General features: G+C 44.5%; 2 protein-coding genes and 1 pseudogene across 2 annotated transcripts; 2 read left to right on the forward strand and 1 right to left on the reverse strand.

Annotated features, from left to right (window-relative positions):
• The first annotated feature begins 6,284 nt into the window (after window positions 1-6,284).
• On the forward strand, window positions 6,285-7,277 carry LOC112246748 (annotated as a pseudogene).
• An 824-nt stretch (window positions 7,278-8,101) lies between these two features.
• LOC112246750 (alpha-(1,3)-fucosyltransferase 10-like) lies at window positions 8,102-11,034 on the reverse strand. The gene is made up of 3 exons (XM_024415270.2): window positions 10,636-11,034; window positions 8,631-9,311; window positions 8,102-8,390 (listed from the first exon to the last, which is right to left on the reverse strand). The coding sequence occupies exons 1-3, from the start codon at window positions 11,032-11,034 to the stop codon at window positions 8,139-8,141; spliced, it is 1,332 nt and encodes a 443-aa protein (XP_024271038.1). The 3' UTR covers window positions 8,102-8,138.
• An 8,592-nt stretch (window positions 11,035-19,626) lies between these two features.
• LOC112236038 (CD209 antigen-like protein A) lies at window positions 19,627-20,678 on the forward strand. Its single transcript, XM_024404607.2, has one exon. The coding sequence runs from the start codon at window positions 19,726-19,728 to the stop codon at window positions 20,365-20,367; it is 642 nt and encodes a 213-aa protein (XP_024260375.2). The 5' UTR covers window positions 19,627-19,725; the 3' UTR covers window positions 20,368-20,678.
• The last annotated feature ends 908 nt before the right edge of the window (window positions 20,679-21,586 follow it).

Here is a 21,586-nt window from a genome sequence, read left to right on the forward strand (position 1 = left end):
ATAGGATAATTATAAGCAGGGTAAAATCTATTGGTCCAGGGTAAACCCATCTATTGGTCAGAGTTAATAGGATAATTATAAGCAGGGTAAACCCATCTATTGGTCAGAGTTAATAGGATAATTATAAGCAGGGTAAACCCATCTATTGGTCAGAGTTAATAGGATAATTATAAGCAGGGTAAACCCATCTATTGGTCAGAGTTAATAGGATAATTATAAGCAGGGTAAACCCATCTATTGGTCAGAGTTAATAGGATAATTATAAGCAGGGTAACCCCATTTAAAGTAATGACTCTTGTACAGCTTGTGAAGGCTTTACATTTGAGCTGCTCTACAGAGAGCCTAGATTATCAGTCAGACGTTTCCTTGAACTGAGAGCTGCTCTTTGAACTCTCCCCGATCCCCCAAGACACACAATACATTTTATTCTGCTTCAGACAGTGAAAGGGAAAGTTACTAATTAGTTTATAAAAATAATAATGAGGGTTTCGTGTGAGGCAAATAAAGTGTATGCATCCCAAATGGCACCCTATTTCCTACATCCTCCTCTATGGGCCCTGGTTAAAAGTAGTGCACTATATTGGGAAAAGAGTGCCATATGGGATGCATCCAGCGACATGTTCTCAAACTGGCAGCCCTCCATGAAGATGAACCAAGTGTAGCTAATGAGGACATCATCACATTTACTGGCCATGCAGGTTATACTAGTCAGCTGATGTTGTTGCTACATGCAGTAAGAATAAGGCTGCTAACAAGGCTGTATAGGCCTCATCACAAATGATTAGGGGAAAGCTATGTGATGATTCGTACCATTGGAGGACTAGCAAAAGAGAGAATAGCAAAAGCAGGAGCACGGGATAAACATGCTGGTTGACTTGAAACAGACAAGACGAACTGGCACAGAGAGACAGGAAACACAGGGATAAATACACTGGTGAAAATAAGTGACACCAGGAGGGGGTGGAAACAATCACAAGGACAGGTGAAACAGATCAGGGCATGACAGTCTCTTCCCCCCTCCGCCTTCCAGAATTGGGACGAGAACTGAGGAGCCTGGTCCGAGACAATGTCAACCGGGAGTCCATGGATTCGAAAGACGTGCTGCACCATAAGTTGGGCCGTCGCCTTGGCTGAAGGTAACTTCGGAAGAGGGATGAAATGGGCGGCCGTGGAGAATCTGTCAACCACCGTCAGGATGGTGGTGTTGCCGTCTGACAGAGGAAGTGACAAAATCAGTGACAAAATCCAGGGAAATATGGGACCAGGGGCAATGAGGGACAGGGAGTGAATGTAGGAGGCCAGATGGAGCTTGCCGCGGAGTCTTGCTTTGTGCGCACACCATGCATGCGGAGACGAAGGCCCGAGACATCAGGAACCATGGTGGGCCACCAGAAGCTTTGACGGAGGAAAGCCAATGTATGACGACAAGCAGGATGACAGGTAAGCCTGGAGGAGTGAGCCCATTCCAGGACCTGAGACCGGACCGAATCCAGAACATACAGCCAGTTAGCTGGCCCCCCCAGGGTCCAACTGGGAACGCTGTGCCTTGCGAACCAGAGGCTCAATTCCCAAAACAGAAGCCACCAAACAAGAGGCAGGGAGGATGGTCTCAGATTGAGGGAGTGGCAGTGGAACTGTACAGATGGGATAGAGTGTCCGGCTTCACGTTCTTTGACCCTGGTTGGTAGGAGATGGTGAAATTGAACCTGGTAAATAACAGAGCCCAGAGCTTGCCTCGGGTTTAGGAGCTTGGCAGTATAGAGATATTCTACATTTTTATGATCCGTCCATACCAGGAATGAATGTTCAGCCCCTTCCAGCCAGTGTCTCCACTCCTCCAGAGCCATCTTTACAACTAGGAGTTCCCGTTTCCCAACATCATAATTCCTTTCCGCAGAGTTGAGAAGATGGGACATGAAGGCACAGGGATGAAGCTTTTGGTCTTGGATGGATCGCTGGGAAAGAACAACCCCTACTCCCATGTCTGAAGCATCAACCTCCACCACAAACTGACGAGTTGGGTCCGGATGGATGAGGATAGAGGATAGGAGCAGTAGTGAATCGCTGCTTAAGATCTCCAAAAGCCTTCTCCACTACTGGAGACCATGTGAATGGTACCTTGGGAGAAGTCAGTGCCGCCAGGTTGAGAGGGGAGCCGCCAGGTTGATGTGGCCCAGAATGAAACTGTGGTACAAATTGGCAAAACCCAGAAACCGTTGGAGCTGCACCCTGTACGTGGGCTGGGGTCAATCCATCACCGCTCTCACCTTCTCCGGATCCATCTGTACATTCCACTCAGTAATAATGTATCCTAGAAAGGAGATAGTGGAGCGGTGGAACTCACTTCTCAGCCTTTACTAAACAACTGATTCTCCAAGAGGCGCTGAAGAACTTGTCGAAAATGGATAATGTGTTGCTGGGCAGAATGAGAGAACCTGGATGTCGTTGAGGTAGACAAAAACAAAATGAATCAAAATGTCCCGGAGCACATCGTTGAGCAGAGCCTGGAAAACAGCAGGCGCGTTGTTGAGTCCAAACGGCATAACCAGGTACTCATAATGTACACTGGCAGTGTTGAAAGCAGTCTTCCACTCGTCTCCTTCGCGTATCCGCACAAGATGGTAGACATTCCAAAGGTCCAATTTGGTGAAGATAGTAGCCCCCTGTAGAGGATCGAAAGCTGAGGAGAGGAGTGGTAGAGGGTACCGATTTTTAATCGTAATTTCATTGAGACCCAGGTAATCAATACATGGATGCAGAGTCTTGTCCTTTTTTCCCACAAAGAAGAATCCTGAGGCAGGAGGGCGAATGCTCCCAACAGCCAGTGAGTCCTCGAGTACTCCTTCATGGCCTTGGTCTCAGGTCAGAAGGGCAAATGCGTTCTTTCCCAGCAATCCATCCAAGACCAAAAGCTTCATGCCTGTGCCTTCATGTCCCATCATCTCAACTCTGCAGAAAGGAATTATGATGTTGGGCACCGGGACCTCCTAGCTGTAAAGATGGCCCTGGAGGAGTGGAGACACTGGCTGGAAGGGGCGGAACATCCAGTCCTCAATGTACTCCTCCATGGCCTTGGTCTCAGGTCTGGACAGGGAATATAGCCAACCTAGAGGCGGTGTGGTGCATGGGAGGAGGTCAATAGCACAATCGTAGGGATGGTGTGAGGAAGGTAGCCCGAGTCTTGCTGAAAACCTCCAGGAGGTCATGATACTCTGCAGGCAAGGCAGAGAGATCCATGGCCGTACTTATTCCTGGAGACAGACGTTTCTGGGATGGCTGTGCTGCCTTTAGGCAGTGTGAATGGCAAAATGGGCTCCAACCCAGAATGGAACCCATAGTCCAGTCAATATCTGGGTTGTTTTTTTGGAGCCAAGAAAAACCCAAAACAATTGACTCACTGTGGTTTCCAGATACTTGCATATTTAGGGGAATTGTGCTGTGCGTGACTCCAATGGAACGACCATCCAGTGCCCTGGCATCCATGGCAACAGAGAGGAGTTGAGTAGTGATACCCAGTTCTGATACCAGGGTAGCGTCCATAAACCTCTCATCTGCCCCAGAGTCAATAAGCACCTGGAGAGACTTAGACTGATCTCCCCACAGCAAGATCACATAAAAAGGAGTACGGGTAATGTGACTTAGAGGATTCCCAGTCAGACTCACCAGTGCTTGTACCTACTAAGGTGTCCGGTCTCTTAACTGGGCAGGTGGTTATATAATGCCCCACAGCTCCACAATACAGACAGCAATTGGAGCTTAGCCTGCGGGAACGTTCCCTAGGCGATAACCTAGCCCTTCCCAGTTGCATAGGTTCTGGTGTGTCAGACTCACCTGTCATCGATCATTCTCGAGGAGGCTTGGGTGTCTTCGGATCCTCTCCGGAAGAATAGCCTTCGGGGACTTCCGGATTCCTTCGAAGATGAGCGAGCCACTGCGGATGAACGAGTGTGACCCAGGTCAGACCTCCTCTCACTCCTACTTTCCCTTAGCCACCCATCAATTCTAATGGAGAGGGCGAAGAGGGAATCGAGGTCCACCAGCAATTCCCCAGCAGCTAGATCATCCTTTATCACCTCAGATAGTCCGTGAAGGAAGGTATTGAAAAGGGATTCCAGGCACTCTCACGCGCCAATGTGCGAAAATCAACAGCATAGTCTGCCACACTACGGGAATCTTGACATAATTCAAGAAGTTTACGGCCGCCTCTCTCCCGGATACCAGCGAATCGAACACCTTCCTCACCTCTGCCATGAAATCCTCCAGATTATGACAAATGACGGATTGTTGCTCCCAAACAGCCGTTGCCCAGGAGAGCGCCCTTCCCGACATTAGCGTAATAATATATGCTATCTTAGATTGGTCCGAAGGGAACAAAGATGGCTGTAGCTCAAAAATAAGGGAGCATTGAGCAAGAAAACCCTGGCAGGTACCAGGATCCCCCAGAATAACGCTCCGGAGGAGGGAAGCAGCGTTCCCGGGGAGCCAGGGTAGGCTGTACAAACTCACCACTCATAGGGCAAAGGTTTCTGGGCGGTTGAGGGTTCTCAGAGGTGGTAGGTTGCCTATGAGCCAACTCCCTGGTTTGCTCCATAATAGCCTTAAACCCTTGGTCGTGGCATTCTGTCAGGGAATGAAACCCTTCCAGAAGGTCCTGAAGTAGCTCCTCCTGTCTCCCAGTGGTGGCTTCCTGCAGAGAGACAGCGTGGCGGAGCTGGTCCAAGTATGCTGGGTCTGTAATGGCCAGTTCGTACTATAAGGGCTCAGTGCCAGACCCAGACCCAGATGCAGACACGGGAGGCAAATGGTTTGAGTGTTTGATATTTATTAGTTCCAAAAGGGGTAGGCAAGAGAATGGTCGTGGACAGGCAAAGAGTCAAAACCAGATCTAGGAGGTTCAGAGTGGAGAGAAAGAGAGAGTAGTAAGGAGCCTGGGGGAAAACACGCTGGTTGACTTGAAACAAACAAGACGAACTGGAACAGAGAGACAGGAAACACAGGTATAAATACATAAGCGACACCTGGAAGGGGATGAGACAATCACAAGGACAGGTGAAACAGATCAGGGCGTGACAGTCTATCGTAAAGGATCATTGAGTTTCAATTAAGGTATCTATACTTTTACTCAAGTATCACAATTGGGTACTTTTTCCACCACTGGTTGTAATAACCATATATTCAATGTGTTTAATGATTAAGGTAATAGGTACATATTGTAGTAAAACAATACAGTCTAGCTATGTTTCATACCTAAGAGTATTTCATGCTGTTAAAAATGGATCCATGCTCATATTCCAATATGGAATCTGAAGATAAATAATGGTGATCTCTCTCATTAAAAGCCCTATAGCTCCCTGTAAAGGACACAGTGGTACATCATATTAAGAAACAAAAGTCCTGCTGTTCAACAATCATTAGACTAACATGGCCCTTTGAGTTAAGTAGGAATGTTTAAACCCCATCATGACTGAAGAGTTTAGAAGAACTGTTAACCCCTATCATGTTTAACCCTATCGTGTTTAACCCCTGTCATGTTTAACCCTATCATGTTTAACCCTATCATGTTTTAACCCTATCATGTTTAACCCTATCATGTTTTAACCCTATCATGTTTTAACCCTATCATGTTTAACCCCTATCATGTTTAACCCTATCATGTTTAACCCTATCATGTTTAACCCTATCATGTTTAACCCTATCATGTTTTAACCCTATCATGTTTTAACCCTATCATGTTTAACCCTATCATGTTTAACCCTATCATGTTTAACCCCTGTCATGTTTAACCCTATCATGTTTAACCCTATCATGTTTAACCCTATCATGTTTAACCCTATCATGTTTTAACCCTATCATGTTTTAACCCTATCATGTTTAACCCTATCATGTTTAACCTATCATGTTTAACCCCTGTCATGTTTTAACCCTATCATGTTTAACCCTATCATGTTTAACCCCTGTCATGTTTTAACCCTATCATGTTTAACCCCTATCATGTTTAAACCCTATCATGTTTAACCCTATCATGTTTTAACCCTATCATGTTTAACCCTATCATGTTTAACCCTATCATGTTTAACCCTATCATGTTTAACCCTATCATGTTTAAACCCTATAATGACTAAAGAGGAAGATAAAAAGTAAATAAACAACTTTGTTTAAATATACATTAAAACAAGCATGTTGACGTCATGGACTCAGTCTTTGAATTTGAGAGTGGTTGTATTTACCCAACAGCATTTCTAAGACAATTATGCGTTTTCATGTACTGAGGAACTATAAATTTCCTGTTTCCTGTCCACTATTACTGAGGATGACTCTTGACTCAGAACTAGACTTACAGTAAGAGCTGAAGTAACAGTTGAAGTTAACTGTATTTGAGCAGAAGTGTGTCAAGATGGACAATGATGAAAATACATATGCCAATTCAAGTTCCTTCAGGGCCAGCCCAAGAGAAGGAGCAATATACTTGGTGGAAGAGACCCTCCAGAGCTGCTGCAGTGTGTCTGAGGCTGCTGTGTGTTCTCCTACTGGCTGGGATCATAAGCCTGTCTGTCTACCAGAGAAACCAATCGACCAGTTCCAACAACCTGACTAAAGAGAGAGACCAGCTACAGAAGGAGAAAGAAAACCTGAACAAGAAGATCAAAGGGAGACGCTGTCCAGAAGGCTGGAGGGAGTTTGAATTCAGCTGTTACTACATCGCCAATGAGAATAAAACCTGGACTCAGAGCAGTGAAGAATGCCAAGAGTTTGGAGCAGATCTGGTGATCATAAACAGCAAAGAGGAACAGGTATTTATCAATGGATTATACCAAACAAAAAATAATGTCTGGATTGGTCTTACTGACTCAGTTACTGAAGGGACCTGGAAATGGGTGGATGGTACACCACAGCGAATTGGGGGAGAGGGCAGCCCAACGGCAACAATGGAACAGACCAGGACTGTGGGGAGTTTGTATATCATCCAACTAGTCAAGGGTGGTGGAATGATGAGAAATGTTCCAATAAAACAAAATTGGACTATGGTGATGGTCTGAAGATTGATGTTTTTTGGTAAAATAGTACATTGCATTAGACTAGGGAGAGAAAGGCACAGGCATGCACACACAGTTACCATTTCACACAATGTGTATATCATTCAATAAATTACTTTAGGTTTTAGTTATCCATTCATTTGAAATTAATGATCTATTACTATTGTGAAATGTTATTGTTCATTTTGCTTCCATTATGCCCTACATTAAGATGTACTTTCAGCTTATTCAATAAACTGAACAAAAACATTTAAAGTGTTGGTCCCATGTTTCATGAGCTGAAAAAAAAAGATTCCAGCCCATACGTAGAAACAGCTTATTTCTCTGCACAAATTTGTTTACATCCCTGTTAGTGAGCATTTCTCCTTGCCAAGATAATCCATCCACCATGTAACTCAAAACAATATTTGAAAGTATTTTGTGTTCTGTTACTATTTTTGTTAATTATAAAACAGGAACATTTAATGTTTTATTAGAGTTTAAAAATGCAATACAAAGTTACTGTAAAAACAGAGATAAAAGCAGTATGATAAATTGACACTGTTGCTTTAAATGTAAACGTAACATTTGTCAGGTAATGACATATTCCTATTCCTGAACAGAGGTGTAGACTCCTGAAAGTATTTGGTTTAAGGAAGATTAAGGAAGGTTTCGTTAGAAAGACCAGACATTTTCTCACTTTCATAATAACTCACATTTCATGGCTTCAGTGAAATAACGACACAACGGAACTGTTTCCTCAAAGTGCTCTGCCTCGGTCTACTCTTGATGCAATTTGGATGTCAAAACTATGGTTGACAAAGCAAAAGCAGTCATTTGCGGTAGCCTAGTGGTTAGAGCATTGGACTAGTAACCGAAAGGTTGCAAGATCAAAACCCCGAGCTGACAAATCTGGCGTTCTGTCCCTGAACAAGGCAGTTAACCCACTGTTCCTAGACCATCACTGAAAACAAGAATTTGTTCTAACTGACTTGCCTAGTTAAATAAAGGTCAAATAAAAATGTTAAAGATATGAAAGATATTGATCAAACTTTGACACACCACCACCAAAGCACTGGGTAGAAAAATTATACTGTATTTCAGCAAAGGATATTTCTATGTGAATTACAGTGTTTTAGTTGTAGTAGTGTTTGAGTCAGTGAATACTTCCTTCCAGTACTGCACCACAGGGAAATTCCTGTTCCTCTCAGCCAAGTAATGCAATGCCCTAGCCTCTTTCTTTGACTGCTCGTAACTGGCCGTCCAAATTCCTCTCAAAGATGTCCGCTTTCTAGGGCCTGAAGCAAAGTCAAATACCCTCGGAAGCGGACACTTTAGGTGGTTTCCCTCTGCTTGCCAGGCTTTAGGAACAAGTTCCTGTTTGGGAAGCAGAAATATTACTATATAGGCACAATAAAAAAAGACTGTACTCCTGCAGGTCTATTTCATTCTAGCTTGAATATTATTATTAACACAATATTGTGTTACAGGCTTGTAATGTCAATAATGTAAAGTCTGTCTTTTTAGTTTTGTGTATGGACCACGAGAAGACTAGCTGTCATCCTGGCATCAGCTAATGGGGATCCAAATTAAGATTCATTATAATCAACTATTTACTGTCAAACTAATCATATTGTCAAACTCCCCGTCGTCCTCAGCTAACCTCTTTAGAGACAGAGACAGTTTTTCAGGGGGCTCGTCTGGGAAGACTACAACCGCACTACTGCTGCTCGGCAGCCATTGCTGAACCTTGGGAGCACTGTAATACACAGGAACCACCCCAAGCTTGAGAGGCCTCCATAGTTTCTCGGTGATGTAGTCGTCACAGACGGCGTTCTCAAAGGCCAGAATGAATTTGTACTGGGCCAGGATCTGGTAGAAGGCCTGCTCCTCCATGGCAATCGAGTCCCTCAGATGGGAAGGCAGGTCTTTGTTGTGGAGGCATTGTCCATAGGAATCAACCCTGATGTGCTTCATTAACTCACTCACATAGGCATCCCGGTCCGACGGAGGGTCGCAGTCTGACTGGACGTACACCACCGGGGCTAGTGTTTTCCTCAGCTCGTTCTTCTGGTTGAGGGACACCAGGTAGGTCTGGGAGGTCAGGACCTCCAGGTTCTCCAGGTGCTGGGAGGTGAGGGGCAGCTGGGAGTACTGGCTGAAGGTGGCCGTGTGGTTAAAGAGGGTGATGACGGGCTCGTGGAAGAACTTGGGCGACTCCTCGTGAAACAAGGCCCACTGGTGGTGCTCTCTCCTCGGCAGTGGAAGACACTCAATGTTGAAGCCGGTTCTTCTTAACTTTCACAATTTTCTACATCGTAGAATAACAGTGACGACATCAAAACTAAATAACACATATGGAATCATGTAGTAACCAAAAAGTGTTAAACAGCCACCTTTTGCCTTGATGACAGCTTAGCACACTCTTGGTATTCTCTCAACCAGCTTCATGAGATAGTCACCTGGAATGCATTTCCATTAACAAGTGTGCCTTGATAAAAGTTAATTTGTGGAATTACTTTCCTGTTTAATTTGAGCCAATCAGACATGTTGTGACAAGGTAGGGTTGGTATACAAAAGATAGCCCTATTTGGTAAAAGACCAAGTCCATATTATGGCAAGAACAGCTCAAATAAGCGAAGAGAATCGACAGTCCATCATTACTTTAAGACGTGAAGGTCAGTCAATACGGAACATTTAAAGAACTTTGAAAGTTTCTTCAAGTGCAGTCGCAAAAACCATTAAGCTCTATGATGAAACTGGCTCTCACGAGGACCGCTACAGGAAAGGAAGACCCAGAGTTACCAATTAAAATACATTTCAATATCAACTATTGACTACACATAATAGTTACAGGAGGAACACGTCGCTCTACCTAAAGCCTGCCTAAGTTAACAGAGAGACAAGGTGCCCCAGTAAACAAAGCTTTCTCTGAGATAGGAAAATCTGACGTCCTCCCAGGTTGCAGTCTCTATTCTCCCTCAGCTCCTCTCCTGGCAAACCTATATAGAGGAAGACACAAAGCAATTAGTGGGCCTAGGTGTTTACTAATTTGCTTTACACCGAGCATCTATCCCCGGAGGAGGGTGCTGTCGTGTCTTCTTCCTCCGGCTGGTCACTGAACTCTCACATGCCTTCCCTCCCAAGATCAACCCATAGGGGCGTGCGTCAGACGAGACCTCAGGGTCTCGACGGGATAGCGCAACTGCATTTCTGTGTGCTCTTCGGTGAACCACCTAGGAAATTAAAATGGTTGGCGCGACAGGAAACATCTTGTTATTCGGCTGTTCGTGTCTCGCATACCACACCAACCACTGGAGGGGTGCATGATCCGTGACCAGCCAGAATCGCCTCCCAAGGAGAAACTACCTCAAGTATTCTAGGGCCCACTTAATTACCAGTGCTCCCTCTCTATCGTCACGTACTTCCGCTCCCGGTCGTCAGCTTGCGGCTTACGTATAGGACAGGACGTTCCCCCACCCTGTCCCCTTGGGACAGTATAGCCCCCAAGCCGGTGCTGGAGACGTCGGTGTGAACAGTGAAGGGCTGCTGAAAATCAGGGGCTCTCAACACCGGTTCTGAGCAGTGTGTCTTTGAGGTGGTTTCAGACTACCAAACTCACCGGGTTTCTCTTCTTTGTCATGTTGGTCAGTGGGGTGGAAATGGTGTTGTAGTTTGGGATGAACCATCTGTAGTAACCCGTTAGGCCCAGGAAGGAGCGGACTCCCTTCTTGTCCCAGGGCAGCAGCCACTCCCGGATGGCCCGGGTCCTCTCCACTTGTGGTTTGATCAGACCACTGCCAATGGTGTAACCAAGGTATTCAGCCTCGTTCAGTCCCAGGTGGCACTTCTTTGGGTTAGCTGTCAGGCCGTCCACCTCCAGGCTGGCTAGCACAGAGCGCAGCTGGCGGAGGTGGTCCTCCCAGTCCTCACTGTGTATTACAATGTCATAAGCAGCGAAGGCCTGGTGAGGATGTAACTGCGTGTCTAATAAGCCTCTGGAAGTTGGCGGCCGCTCCATGCTTGCCGAAGGGGAGGCGAACGTACTGAAATAGCCCATATGGGGTGGCAAAGGAGGTTTTGTGGCGGTCTTCGGGGACCAGAGGCATCTGCCAGTACCTCTTTGTGAGGTCGAGGGTCGATATATAGTGGGCTTTCTCAAGCAGCTCATCGATCCTCGGGAATGGGGTAGGCGTCGAACCTGGAGATGGCGTTGAAGGCTCGGAAATCGTTGCAGAAGTGAATAGACCCATTGGGTTTCGGCACCAGCTCGATAGGGCTGGACCATTCGCAGGTGGACGGCTTAATGACCTCATCTTGAACATCTTCCTCCCTTCTTTCCATACCAGCTCCCGGTGTGCTTCTGGTACACTGTAGGGTTGGAGATGAACCTTCTTCCCTGGCTCTGTGGCTATGCAGTGGCAGAAAAAGGTCTGCCCCGAAAGGGGGAGAAGACCCGATGGTTCTGGTGGACAACCCTTCCAAGGTCTCGTGTCTGTTGAGCCGTAAGACTGGGGCCGAAACCTTTTCTGTCGGTCGTTCCTCTCCGTCTGCCTTAAGTTCCATCAGAACCTGCACCGCTCATTCCACATAGGCTTTCAACAGGCTGATGTGGTATATCTGCTGAGGGCACTGTCATTCTGAACTACTCACCCTGTAGTTTACCAGGGAGACTTGATCTGTCACCACATATTGGCCATGCCACCGAGCCTGAAGCCGGTGTTCCGGCTTGGGGACGGGGACCTTATCTCCAGGGCGGAACTGTCGCAGCTGGGCCGTTTTGTTGTACACCCAGGCTTGGGTTTCCTGCACTTTGGCCATGTGTTCCCTCAAACCATATAGATAATTGTTACTCATATGGTAATTGGCTAACTCCTTTCATTACTCTAATAATGTACAACCATCTATGTAGAATAACAAAGCATATTACACTAGAAACAGTAACAAAACTACAGTATTGTATATTTTACAATTCGTTTGCATGACGCACGAGCAAAGTAATACAGCTAACGACATACATGAAAGGCATTGCAATTTGTGTGAGTAAATGCAACCAACCAACATTGATATGTAAGCAACTCTATCAATAACAAGACTATCATCATTAGCTAAATGCTTGAATCGAACTTACAAACAAATATTTTCCAAGGCTGAATGCGAGACAAGAAATAACTACACTGAAAGACCTGCACTGTAGCGAACAAATTCTCTACTTCCTGTTTGCGTAGTCTTTCTAAGTACCAGAAAGCTCCATTAGGGGGCGAATAACACCATGGAACACAATGAAAATACATTTGAACCATTGTAATAAAATAATCTGTTACCTTCTAACAGGATGGCAGCACACACCCAGTACAAGAGACCCCGCTTGATGGCGTAATAAGGAGTAGTTAACTCACCGTCCGAGACGATATTCTTCCCATCTATCCTCTTCACCTTCCGCATCGCCTTTAGAAGGTCAGGTTCCTGGTGTTGGGCGGTTCCGACTTGGGCCAATAGCTCTTCCGACAGGGGAAGTTGTGCGTGTTGGGGTGAGGGAGGGGGTGCTCCTGGTCAGGTCGGATGACTTTGTGCCAAACCCCCTCAGGGTGCTCTCCCTCGATGACTCCTTAAACACCTGGCGTAACTTCTCCCTCGGGAGCTCGTGGACTTGTCGCTCTCAATCCTCCTCCAAGGTGTCTTCCTCCGTGGTCTCCTGGAACACGGAGTGCGCCAGTGCCTGGCGATTAGAGTTGTTCAGTCTCTGTGCTCAATCGGGGCCACTCCCTCACCCCGCCTTCCTCCACAGAAGCTCGAACACGGGGCAGTTCCTCCCCAGTAGCACGGGTACCTTCATTTGGGGAACCACCCCAATGCTCAGGGTGGTCTTACCGGCAGGGGTATGGAAGCTGACTCGGGCTGTGGGGTAGCGTTTGCTGTCCCTGTGGATGCAGGCTACAGAGGTCTCTGCCTCGAGACCGGGCGCGTTGGCCAGGATCTCCTCCCGTACCAGAGAAACCATGCTTCCCGAATCTAGGAAGGCCTATCCTCTGCATGGTGACGGGTATGTCCCTCAAACACTTGTCTATGACCAGGGTTTCCAACATTTCAGCCGTGGTTTTTGTGGGGCATAACCACCCCCTTACCAGACTGATAAGTTGGTAGAGCTGGCCCTTTGGTGACTTCGGCGTTCTTCCAGTCATGAAATCTTTGGGCCCGGTCTCTGGGATTCAGCTGATAGCTGGCCTGAATCTCCACCTTCAGACGTGCGTAATCCGTGGCAGCCCCTTCCTTAATGTCATAGTACGCTGCCTGGGCTTTGCCTGTGAGCAGGAGCCAGGAGGCCCGCCCAGTCATCCTGAGGACTCACTCTCTCTCTGCGCCGTTCGTTCGAAGGCCAGGAGATGGGCCTCCACATCGTCGTCCTCCGTCAGATGTGGAATCAGAGCGTTGACATTGGGCATCCTACATCAGACAGGCGGTCTGCTATTTTGGACCTGAGGAGGTCTAAGGTCTCCTGTTGGGCAATGGCGCAGGCCGTTGATGTAGCAATTCTTCACTCATGCCTATCAGCAGGCGTAACCGGCTTCCGAAAGATCAAATTTAAAAAATTAAATCAAAGCCACCGGAAAAGGGAAAGCTTGTGGTCTTGCCTCAAGATGCCCGCATTCTTCACCAGTTGTCCGAAACCCCCTAACACAGGCGGGAGGCACAACATGAACAGACCAGAGGCAGTGGTTGAGATTCCTTTTCTTGTGAATGTTTACTAAACAGGTTGTTTTCTTTCGCCCGACAAAATAACTCCAGTACAGGGTAACGTCCAAACACCCGTGTATTTTACCTTTATTTTACTAGGCAAGTCAGTTAAGAACAAATTCTTATTTTCAATGACAGCCTAGGAACAGTGGGTTAACTGCCTGTTCAGAGGCAGAGCGACAGATTTGTACCTTACTAGTCCAACGCTCTAACCACTAGGCTACCCTGCCGCCTGCCGTGTATATAAACATAAACTAAACCTTTGACCAAAAGGCAGTGGCCAAAAAGGGGAAGCAAAAAACAACTACTCCTGTCTTTAGACTATTGACTACACATAATAGTTCCAGGAGGAACAGTTCTCTCTACCTAAAGCTAGCCTTGGTCAACAGAGAGACAAGGTGCCCCAGTAAACAAAGCTTTCTCTGAGATCGGAAAATCTGACGTTCTCCCAGGTCCCCGTCTCTATTCCCCCTCAGCTCCTCTCCTGGCACATCTATATAGAGGAAGACACAAAGCAATTAGTGGGCCCAGGTGTGTACTAATTGGTTTTACACTGAGTACCTATCCCCTGAGGAGGGTGCTGTCGTCTTCCTCCGGCTGGTCACTGAACTCTCACAATACATCTATTCATTTGTTGTAGCCTGTTTTGCATGTTATGTTGGCATTAATATGTGTCACATATCAGTTTACAAACAACGTAAAAACAAATATATATAGATATTTGAATTAATAATGTCGCATACAACATGGTCTCTCTTTTACTTTCTTGAGTAAGGCAGCTCCAAAATGCAGGAGTTTCGTCGTAGATCAGTGCTTTCTGTGGTGGTGGGGCAGCCAGCGGAAAATACAGAGTGTAGGGGTCCGTAATGTTGTCTTGTTGCGCTGTAATTGGCTCAGCGTTCTGTCACTCATGGGGACACTACGTCACCGCAAAATCTACAGGCAGAGCAAAGAAATTCAAGCCCCCTGGGTGATGCCATAGAGCTATATTAGAAGTGCCCATCCAAGAATTAAGCGGAACACAGATCAAACCAGACCCTTTATTTGCATTATTTGGGGTTTCCTTACCCACATTACAACTGACCAAAATGAATAAGGATGTAATTGCCTTCGTCACTTTGTTTAACGAGACGATTAATTTTACTGAGATGGAAATCCTCTGCACCCCCGTCTCATGCAGTTTGGATTAAACATGTTTTGAATTGCATAAAGTTGGAAGAAATGAACACACACACCCAATGGGTCTATAGACAAATTCTGTGCAGAGACCTGTGCAGAGACCTGATATGTGTATTCACAGCATCTCGGATGTTTAGGACTGTAATTATCTGTGCTAGTTGACCTGTAACAACTGTCTCAAAATATATATATTTTTAGTCTTTGTTTTTTTTGTTATATTTCTGTCTCACTCTTTGTTTTGCTGTATTGTTGTCTTTGATGTGTTTTATGTTACTACCAAATAACTTACAAGTGCAATTATCTTGTAAATGCTGGCATTGAAAATCCAATAATCAAAGTAAAAAAAAAAAAAGAAGTGCCCATCCAAGAACGCTCAAGGTCATTAGCCACAGACAAAAATTACATCAAATCACATTCTATCTACAGTTGATTTGATTGGACAGATCATGTAAATAACATACTTTCAAATTCTTACTTTCAAAATCAGTCATCATTATGAATCAAGTCAACAATTATTAAACTAGTCAGTTAAGAACAAATGATAGCCTACTGGGGAACAGTGAACTGCCTTGTTCAGGAGTAAAACGGCAGATTTTTCCTTTGTTAGCTAGGGGATTTGATCCAGCGACCTTTCGGTTACTGGCCCAACACTTTAGCCAGTAGGCAACCTGCCGCCATTTCTCTTCATATGAAGAGAAATGTAGAGAAACTACAAGTAAAACGTATCGGTGCACCACCTTCCTGTTCAATTGAGCACAGCGCAAGGTGAGTCCAAAAATGTCTTGCATGCTGCTGAATAAATTATGTAAAATGCCAGGGGAAAAGTATACTGTAGCTAAGAAAGTAATACAAAGTGTATATTGTGTAGTAAGCTGTTAGTAGCCCCTCATCATTTTGCCTACTGTTCTGACTTGGTGGTGCACATGTAGCCTATAGCCCGTTTTAGAGAAATGTCATCATCAAATATTGTACAGGAAGAATAGCCCATGTTCTGAATTCTGTCGCTGTACATTTCAAAAGTGCTGAAAATAGTTACAGTGACTAAGTCCGTCCTAGCTCGCTCATTAATGTCTTAATCAAAATGACAGATTGCCTGTTATCCGCTCGGCATCCCCTTATGCCATAGTTTGTACATCTCAATTGTCAGTAGAAACCACTTTTGGTTAACGTAGCATATCAGCTATGCTTTCTTTTTAAAGGCAGTACATTAGGCTCAATGAACTGTTTCACATCCAGACAAGGCTCCACTGATAGCCAGGTGTAGCAGTGGTAAGGTGTTGGGGCAGCTTTACGTAGGTCCTAACAGTTTGTGGACACCATTTGTCACCATTCAAGTTCAGTTAATGTATTGTTTAGTGTTGTGTTGAGTAGTGGCTTTGCTGCTACATATTTATTTTTTGCCCCACCAAGATTTACATGCTAAACTGCACAACAGCAGCAGAATGGGAAGGGGGAATTTACTTCCTTTTTATCTGCCTAGTGTCCTAACGGACCTATTTCACCTCTGAATTTACACTACATGACCAAAAGTATTATCACAAGTCATCCAATATTATCACAAGTCATCCAAATCGGAGACAATGCTAATCGCGGCATACTACATGTACACTACATGACCAAACAGTGTGGACACCTGCTCGTCAAAAAATCATGGGCATCAATATGGAGTTGGTCCCCCCTTTGCTGCTATAACAGCCTCCCCTCTTCTGGGAAGGCTTTCCACTAGATGTTGGAACATTGCTGCAGGGACTGGCTTCCATTCAGCCACAAGAGCATTAGTGAGGTTAGGCACTGATGTTGGGTGATTAGGCCTGGCTCGCAGTCAGCGTTCCAATTCATCCCAAAGGTGGTCAATGGGGTTGAGGTCAGGGGTCTGTGCAGGCCAGTCAAGTTCTTCCACACCGATCTTGACAAACCATTTCTGTATGGACATCACTTTGTGCACAGGGGCATTGTCATGCTGTCACAGGAAAGGCCGTTTCCCAAACTGTTGCCACAACGTTGGAAGCACAGAATCATCTAGAATGTCATTGTATGCTGTAGTGTTCAGATTTCCCTTCACTGTTACTAAGGGGCCTAGCCCGAACCAATGGCGGTGAGCTGTACACCACTCCAACAAACATGTGGCATTGCGCATGGTGATCTTATGCTTGTGTGCTCGGCCATGGAAACCCATTTCACAAAGATCCCAACAAACAGTTCTTGTGCGGACGCTGTTTCCAGAGACAGTTTGGAACTCCGTAGTGAGTGTTGCAACCCGAGGACAGATGATTTTTACGCACTACGGGCTTCAGATAACGGCGGTCCTGTTCTATGAGCTTGTGTGGACTACCACTTCGTGGCTGAGCCGTTGTTGCGCCTAGACGTTTCCACTTCACTATAACAGCACTTACAGTTGACCCGGGGCAGCTCTAGCAGGACAGAAATTTGATGAACTGACTTGTTGGAAAGGTGCCATCCTGTGACAGTGCCACGTTGAAAGTCACTGAGCTCTTCAGTAAGGTCATTCTATTGCCAATGTTTGTCAATGGAGATTGCATGGCTGTGTGCTCGATTGTATACACCTCTCAGTAATGGGTGTGGCTGAAATAGTCAGTCCCCTAATTTGAAGAGGTGTCCACATACTTGTGTATATATAGTGTATTATAGTAAGTTCCAGACCCTTTGCAGGAATAGTGGTTTGAAGTCGAGCTTGGAGGTATTTGATGCATAGCGCAAAAATGCCATTAAACTAGCCATTTTAGATATTCATTTTAGGTTTATTTGGTTTGCATGTGACTGACCAATCAGGTGAGAATAGAGTTAACATGAGGTTCAGAGAGTATTAATACATCACATAGAAATAAGATAAACATGTTGTTCATCCTCTTCTCCATGGTTTTATTCAGGCACACGTTATAAAACTCTATGAAAATACCAGAATTACATTTATCAGACTCAAAACTGACATTGCTGCTGAAATGTATCCTGCAGTCAAGATTATTGTGGAAAGGTTCAGGTATTAACTTTATCTAGCAGGTTTCCTGACCAGCACTGTGAAACTACTTAATGAACACAGGATGTCAGTTGATAACAAATTATATTGATCAACAGCATTGCAATATTACTTCAGTTTCTTCGAGCGACAAAAGAAAAAGACCCACTAAAACAGATAATCTGTTGCATCATTCTTACATACTTTGCTGGAACCAAATTTTGTGTTCCAACTTTGGAGAGAGAGTCCAGGACTAGTCTTAATCTAGAAGTGGGAAACCAGTCCTTAAAGAGGGCTGCCCGAACACAGATTAGGACTAGTACTAGACCAAAATACTATTTTAATTCCAAAGTGATTTTTAGTCCAGGACTAGTCTTAATCAATGTCTGGGAAACCAACCCTTAAGGTTAAATGGCTGCAAATTCCACAGGTACGAGGAGCAAGAACTGAACAAATGAAACCACAGAGAGCGAATGGCAAACTGACCTAATCTGAGGATAAATCTATCAGACAGAACATAGCAGAAGACTGCTCTCTACTGTACATATTTTCCCCTCTGCAGAGCGGTGGCCATTCAGGGCTGCAGAGTCAATGAGCATTAAGTGCCTTTGTTGGTGTATTAAAAATGTCCTGTGCTTCAAAGGCTTACCTCTAAGAAATGGTTCAACAACATGCTTTGGGCATTCTAAGGTTTTGGGATACCCCACCGTGACATCCCAATGTCCTCACAATTCCGTATACAAAACAAAGCAATATAAATCTGCTCATAAGAGCACATTGGCCTACGAGGCCTGGGAGGCTAGGAGATGGTGTCCGTCAGGTAAGCAAGTATAATCAATGTGTTTAATGATGAGGATAATAGGTACATATTGTAGTAAAACAATACAGTCTAGCGATGTGGATCCATGCTTAAAATCCAATATGGAATCTGAAGATATAATGCTCATCTGTTTCTCATTAAAAGCCCTATAGCTCCCTCTAAAGGACACAGTGGTACATCATATTAAGAAACAAAAGTCTTGCTGTTCAACAATCATTAGACTAACATGGCCCTTTGAGTTTAGTATTACTGTTTAAACCCCATCATGACTGAAGAGTTTAGAAGAACTGTTAACCCCTATCATGTTTAACCCTATCATGTTTAACCCTATCATGTTTAACCCTATCATGTTTAACCCCTATCATGTTTAACCCTATCATGTTTAACCCTATCATGTTTAACCCTATCATGTTTAAACCCTATCATGTTTAACCCTATCATGTTTAACCCTATCATGTTTAAACCCTATCATGTTTAACCCCTATCATGTTTAACCCGTCATGTTTAACCCTATCATGACTGAAGAGTTTAGAAGAACTGTTAACCCCTATCATGTTTAACCCTATCATGTTTAACCCTATCATGTTTAACCCTATCATGTTTTAACCCTATCATGTTTAACCCTATCATGTTTAACCCTATCATGTTTAACCCTATCATGTTTAACCCCTATCATGTTTAACCCTATCATGTTTAACCCCTATCATGTTTAACCCTATCATGACTGAAGAGGAAGATAAAAAGTAAATAAACAACTTTGTTTAAATATACATTAAAACAAGCATGTCGACGTCATGGACTCAGTCTTTGAAATTGAGAGTGGTTGTATTTACCCAACAGCATTTCTAAGAAAATTATGCGTTTTCATGCACTGAGGAACTGTACATTTCCTGTTTCCTGTTCACTATTACTTCACTATTACTGAGGATGACTCAGAACTAGACTTACAGTAAGAGCTAAAGTAACAGTTGAAGTTAACTGTATTTGAGCAGAAGTGTGTCAAGATGGACAATGATGAAAATACATATGCCAATTCAAGTTCCTTCAGGGCAAGCCCAAGAGAAGGAGCAATATATTTCCAGAGGTGGAAGAGACCCTCCAGAGCTGCTGCAGTGTGTCTGGGGCTGCTGTGTGTTCTCCTACTGGCTGGGATCATAAGCCTGTCTGTCTACCAGAGAAACCAATCGACCAGTTCCAACAACCTGACTAAAGAGAGAGACCAGCTACAGAAGGAGAAAGAAAACCTGAACAAGAAGATTAAAGGGAGACGCTGTCCAGAAGGCTGGAGGGAGTTTGAATTCAGCTGTTACTACATCACCAATGAGAAAAAAACCTGGACTCAGAGCAGTGAAGAATGCCAAGAGTTTGGAGCAGATCTGGTGATCATAAACAGCAAAGAGGAACAGGTATTTATCAATGGATTATACCAAACAAAAAATAATGTCTGGATTGGTCTTACTGACTCAGTTACTGAAGGGACCTGGAAATGGGTGGATGGTACACCACTGACCACAGCGAATTGGGAGAGAGGGCAGCCCAACAGCAACAATGGAACAGACCAGGACTGTGGGGAGATCTGGAATCGTTCAGGGTTGTGGAATGATGAGAAGTGTTCCAGTAAAAATAAAGGGATCTGTGAGAAATAGGATCATAGGTCCTCTCTCTGCACTGCTGTTGAAAAAGGATCTATGGTAAAATAGTACGCTGCATTAGACAAGGGAGAGAAAGGCACACACAAACAGACTCACGCACGCACACAAACACACACGCATTTACCATTTCACACAATGATGTACATATCATTCGATAAATTACTTTGTTTTAGTTATCCATTGATTTGAAATTACTGTAATAGTAATATTGTAAAATGTTATTGTTCATTTTGCTTCCATTATGCTGTACATAATAAGGTATACTTTCTGCTAATTCAATAAACTTTACAAAAATATAAACGCAACATGTAAAAAGTGTTGGTCCCATGTTTCATGAGCTGAAAAAAAAAAAGATTCCAGAAATTGTCCATATGCACAAAAAGCTTATTTCGCTCAAATTTTGTGCACAAATGTGTTTACATCCCTGTTAGTGAGCATTTCTCCTTTGCCAAGATAATCCATCCACCTGACAGTTGTGGCATATCAAGAAGCTGCTGTAACGGCACGATCATTACACAGGTGCGCCTTGCGCTGGGGACAATAAAAGGCCACTCTAAAATGTGCAGTTTTGTCACACAACACAATGCCACAGATGTCTCAAGTTTTGAGGGAAATTGTATGCTGACTGCAGGAATGTCCAACAGAGCTGTTGCCAGATAATTTAATGTTGATTTCTCTATCATAAGCAGCCTCCAATGTCGTTTTAGAGAATTCGGCAGTACATTCCAACCGGCCTTACAACCGCAGTCCACATGTATGGTGTTGTGTGGGCGAGCGGTTTGCTGATGTCAACGTTGTGAACAGAGTGCCCCATGGTGGCGGTGGGGGTATGGCATGAGCAGGCATAAATCAGATTTTATTGGTCACATACATATGGTTAGGAGATGTTAATGCGAGTGTAGCGAAATGCTTGTGCTTCTAGTTCCGACAGTGCAGTAATATCTAACAAGTAATCTAACAATTCCACAACTACCTAATGCACACAAATCTAAAGGGATGGAATAAGAATATGTAGATATAAATATATGGATGAGCGATGACTGAGCGGCATAGGCAAGATCCAATAGATGGTATAAAATACAGTATATACATGAGATGAGTATGTAAGATACATTTACATTATTAAAGTGGCATTTTTAAAGTGACTAGTGATCCATTTATTAAAGTGGCCAATGATTTCGAGTCTGTGTGTAGGCAGCAGCCGCTCTGTGTC

Source organism: Oncorhynchus tshawytscha, linkage group LG20, assembly GCF_018296145.1.
Source record: "Oncorhynchus tshawytscha isolate Ot180627B linkage group LG20, Otsh_v2.0, whole genome shotgun sequence".
In the NCBI taxonomy this organism is placed as follows: Eukaryota; Metazoa; Chordata; class Actinopteri; order Salmoniformes; family Salmonidae; genus Oncorhynchus; species Oncorhynchus tshawytscha.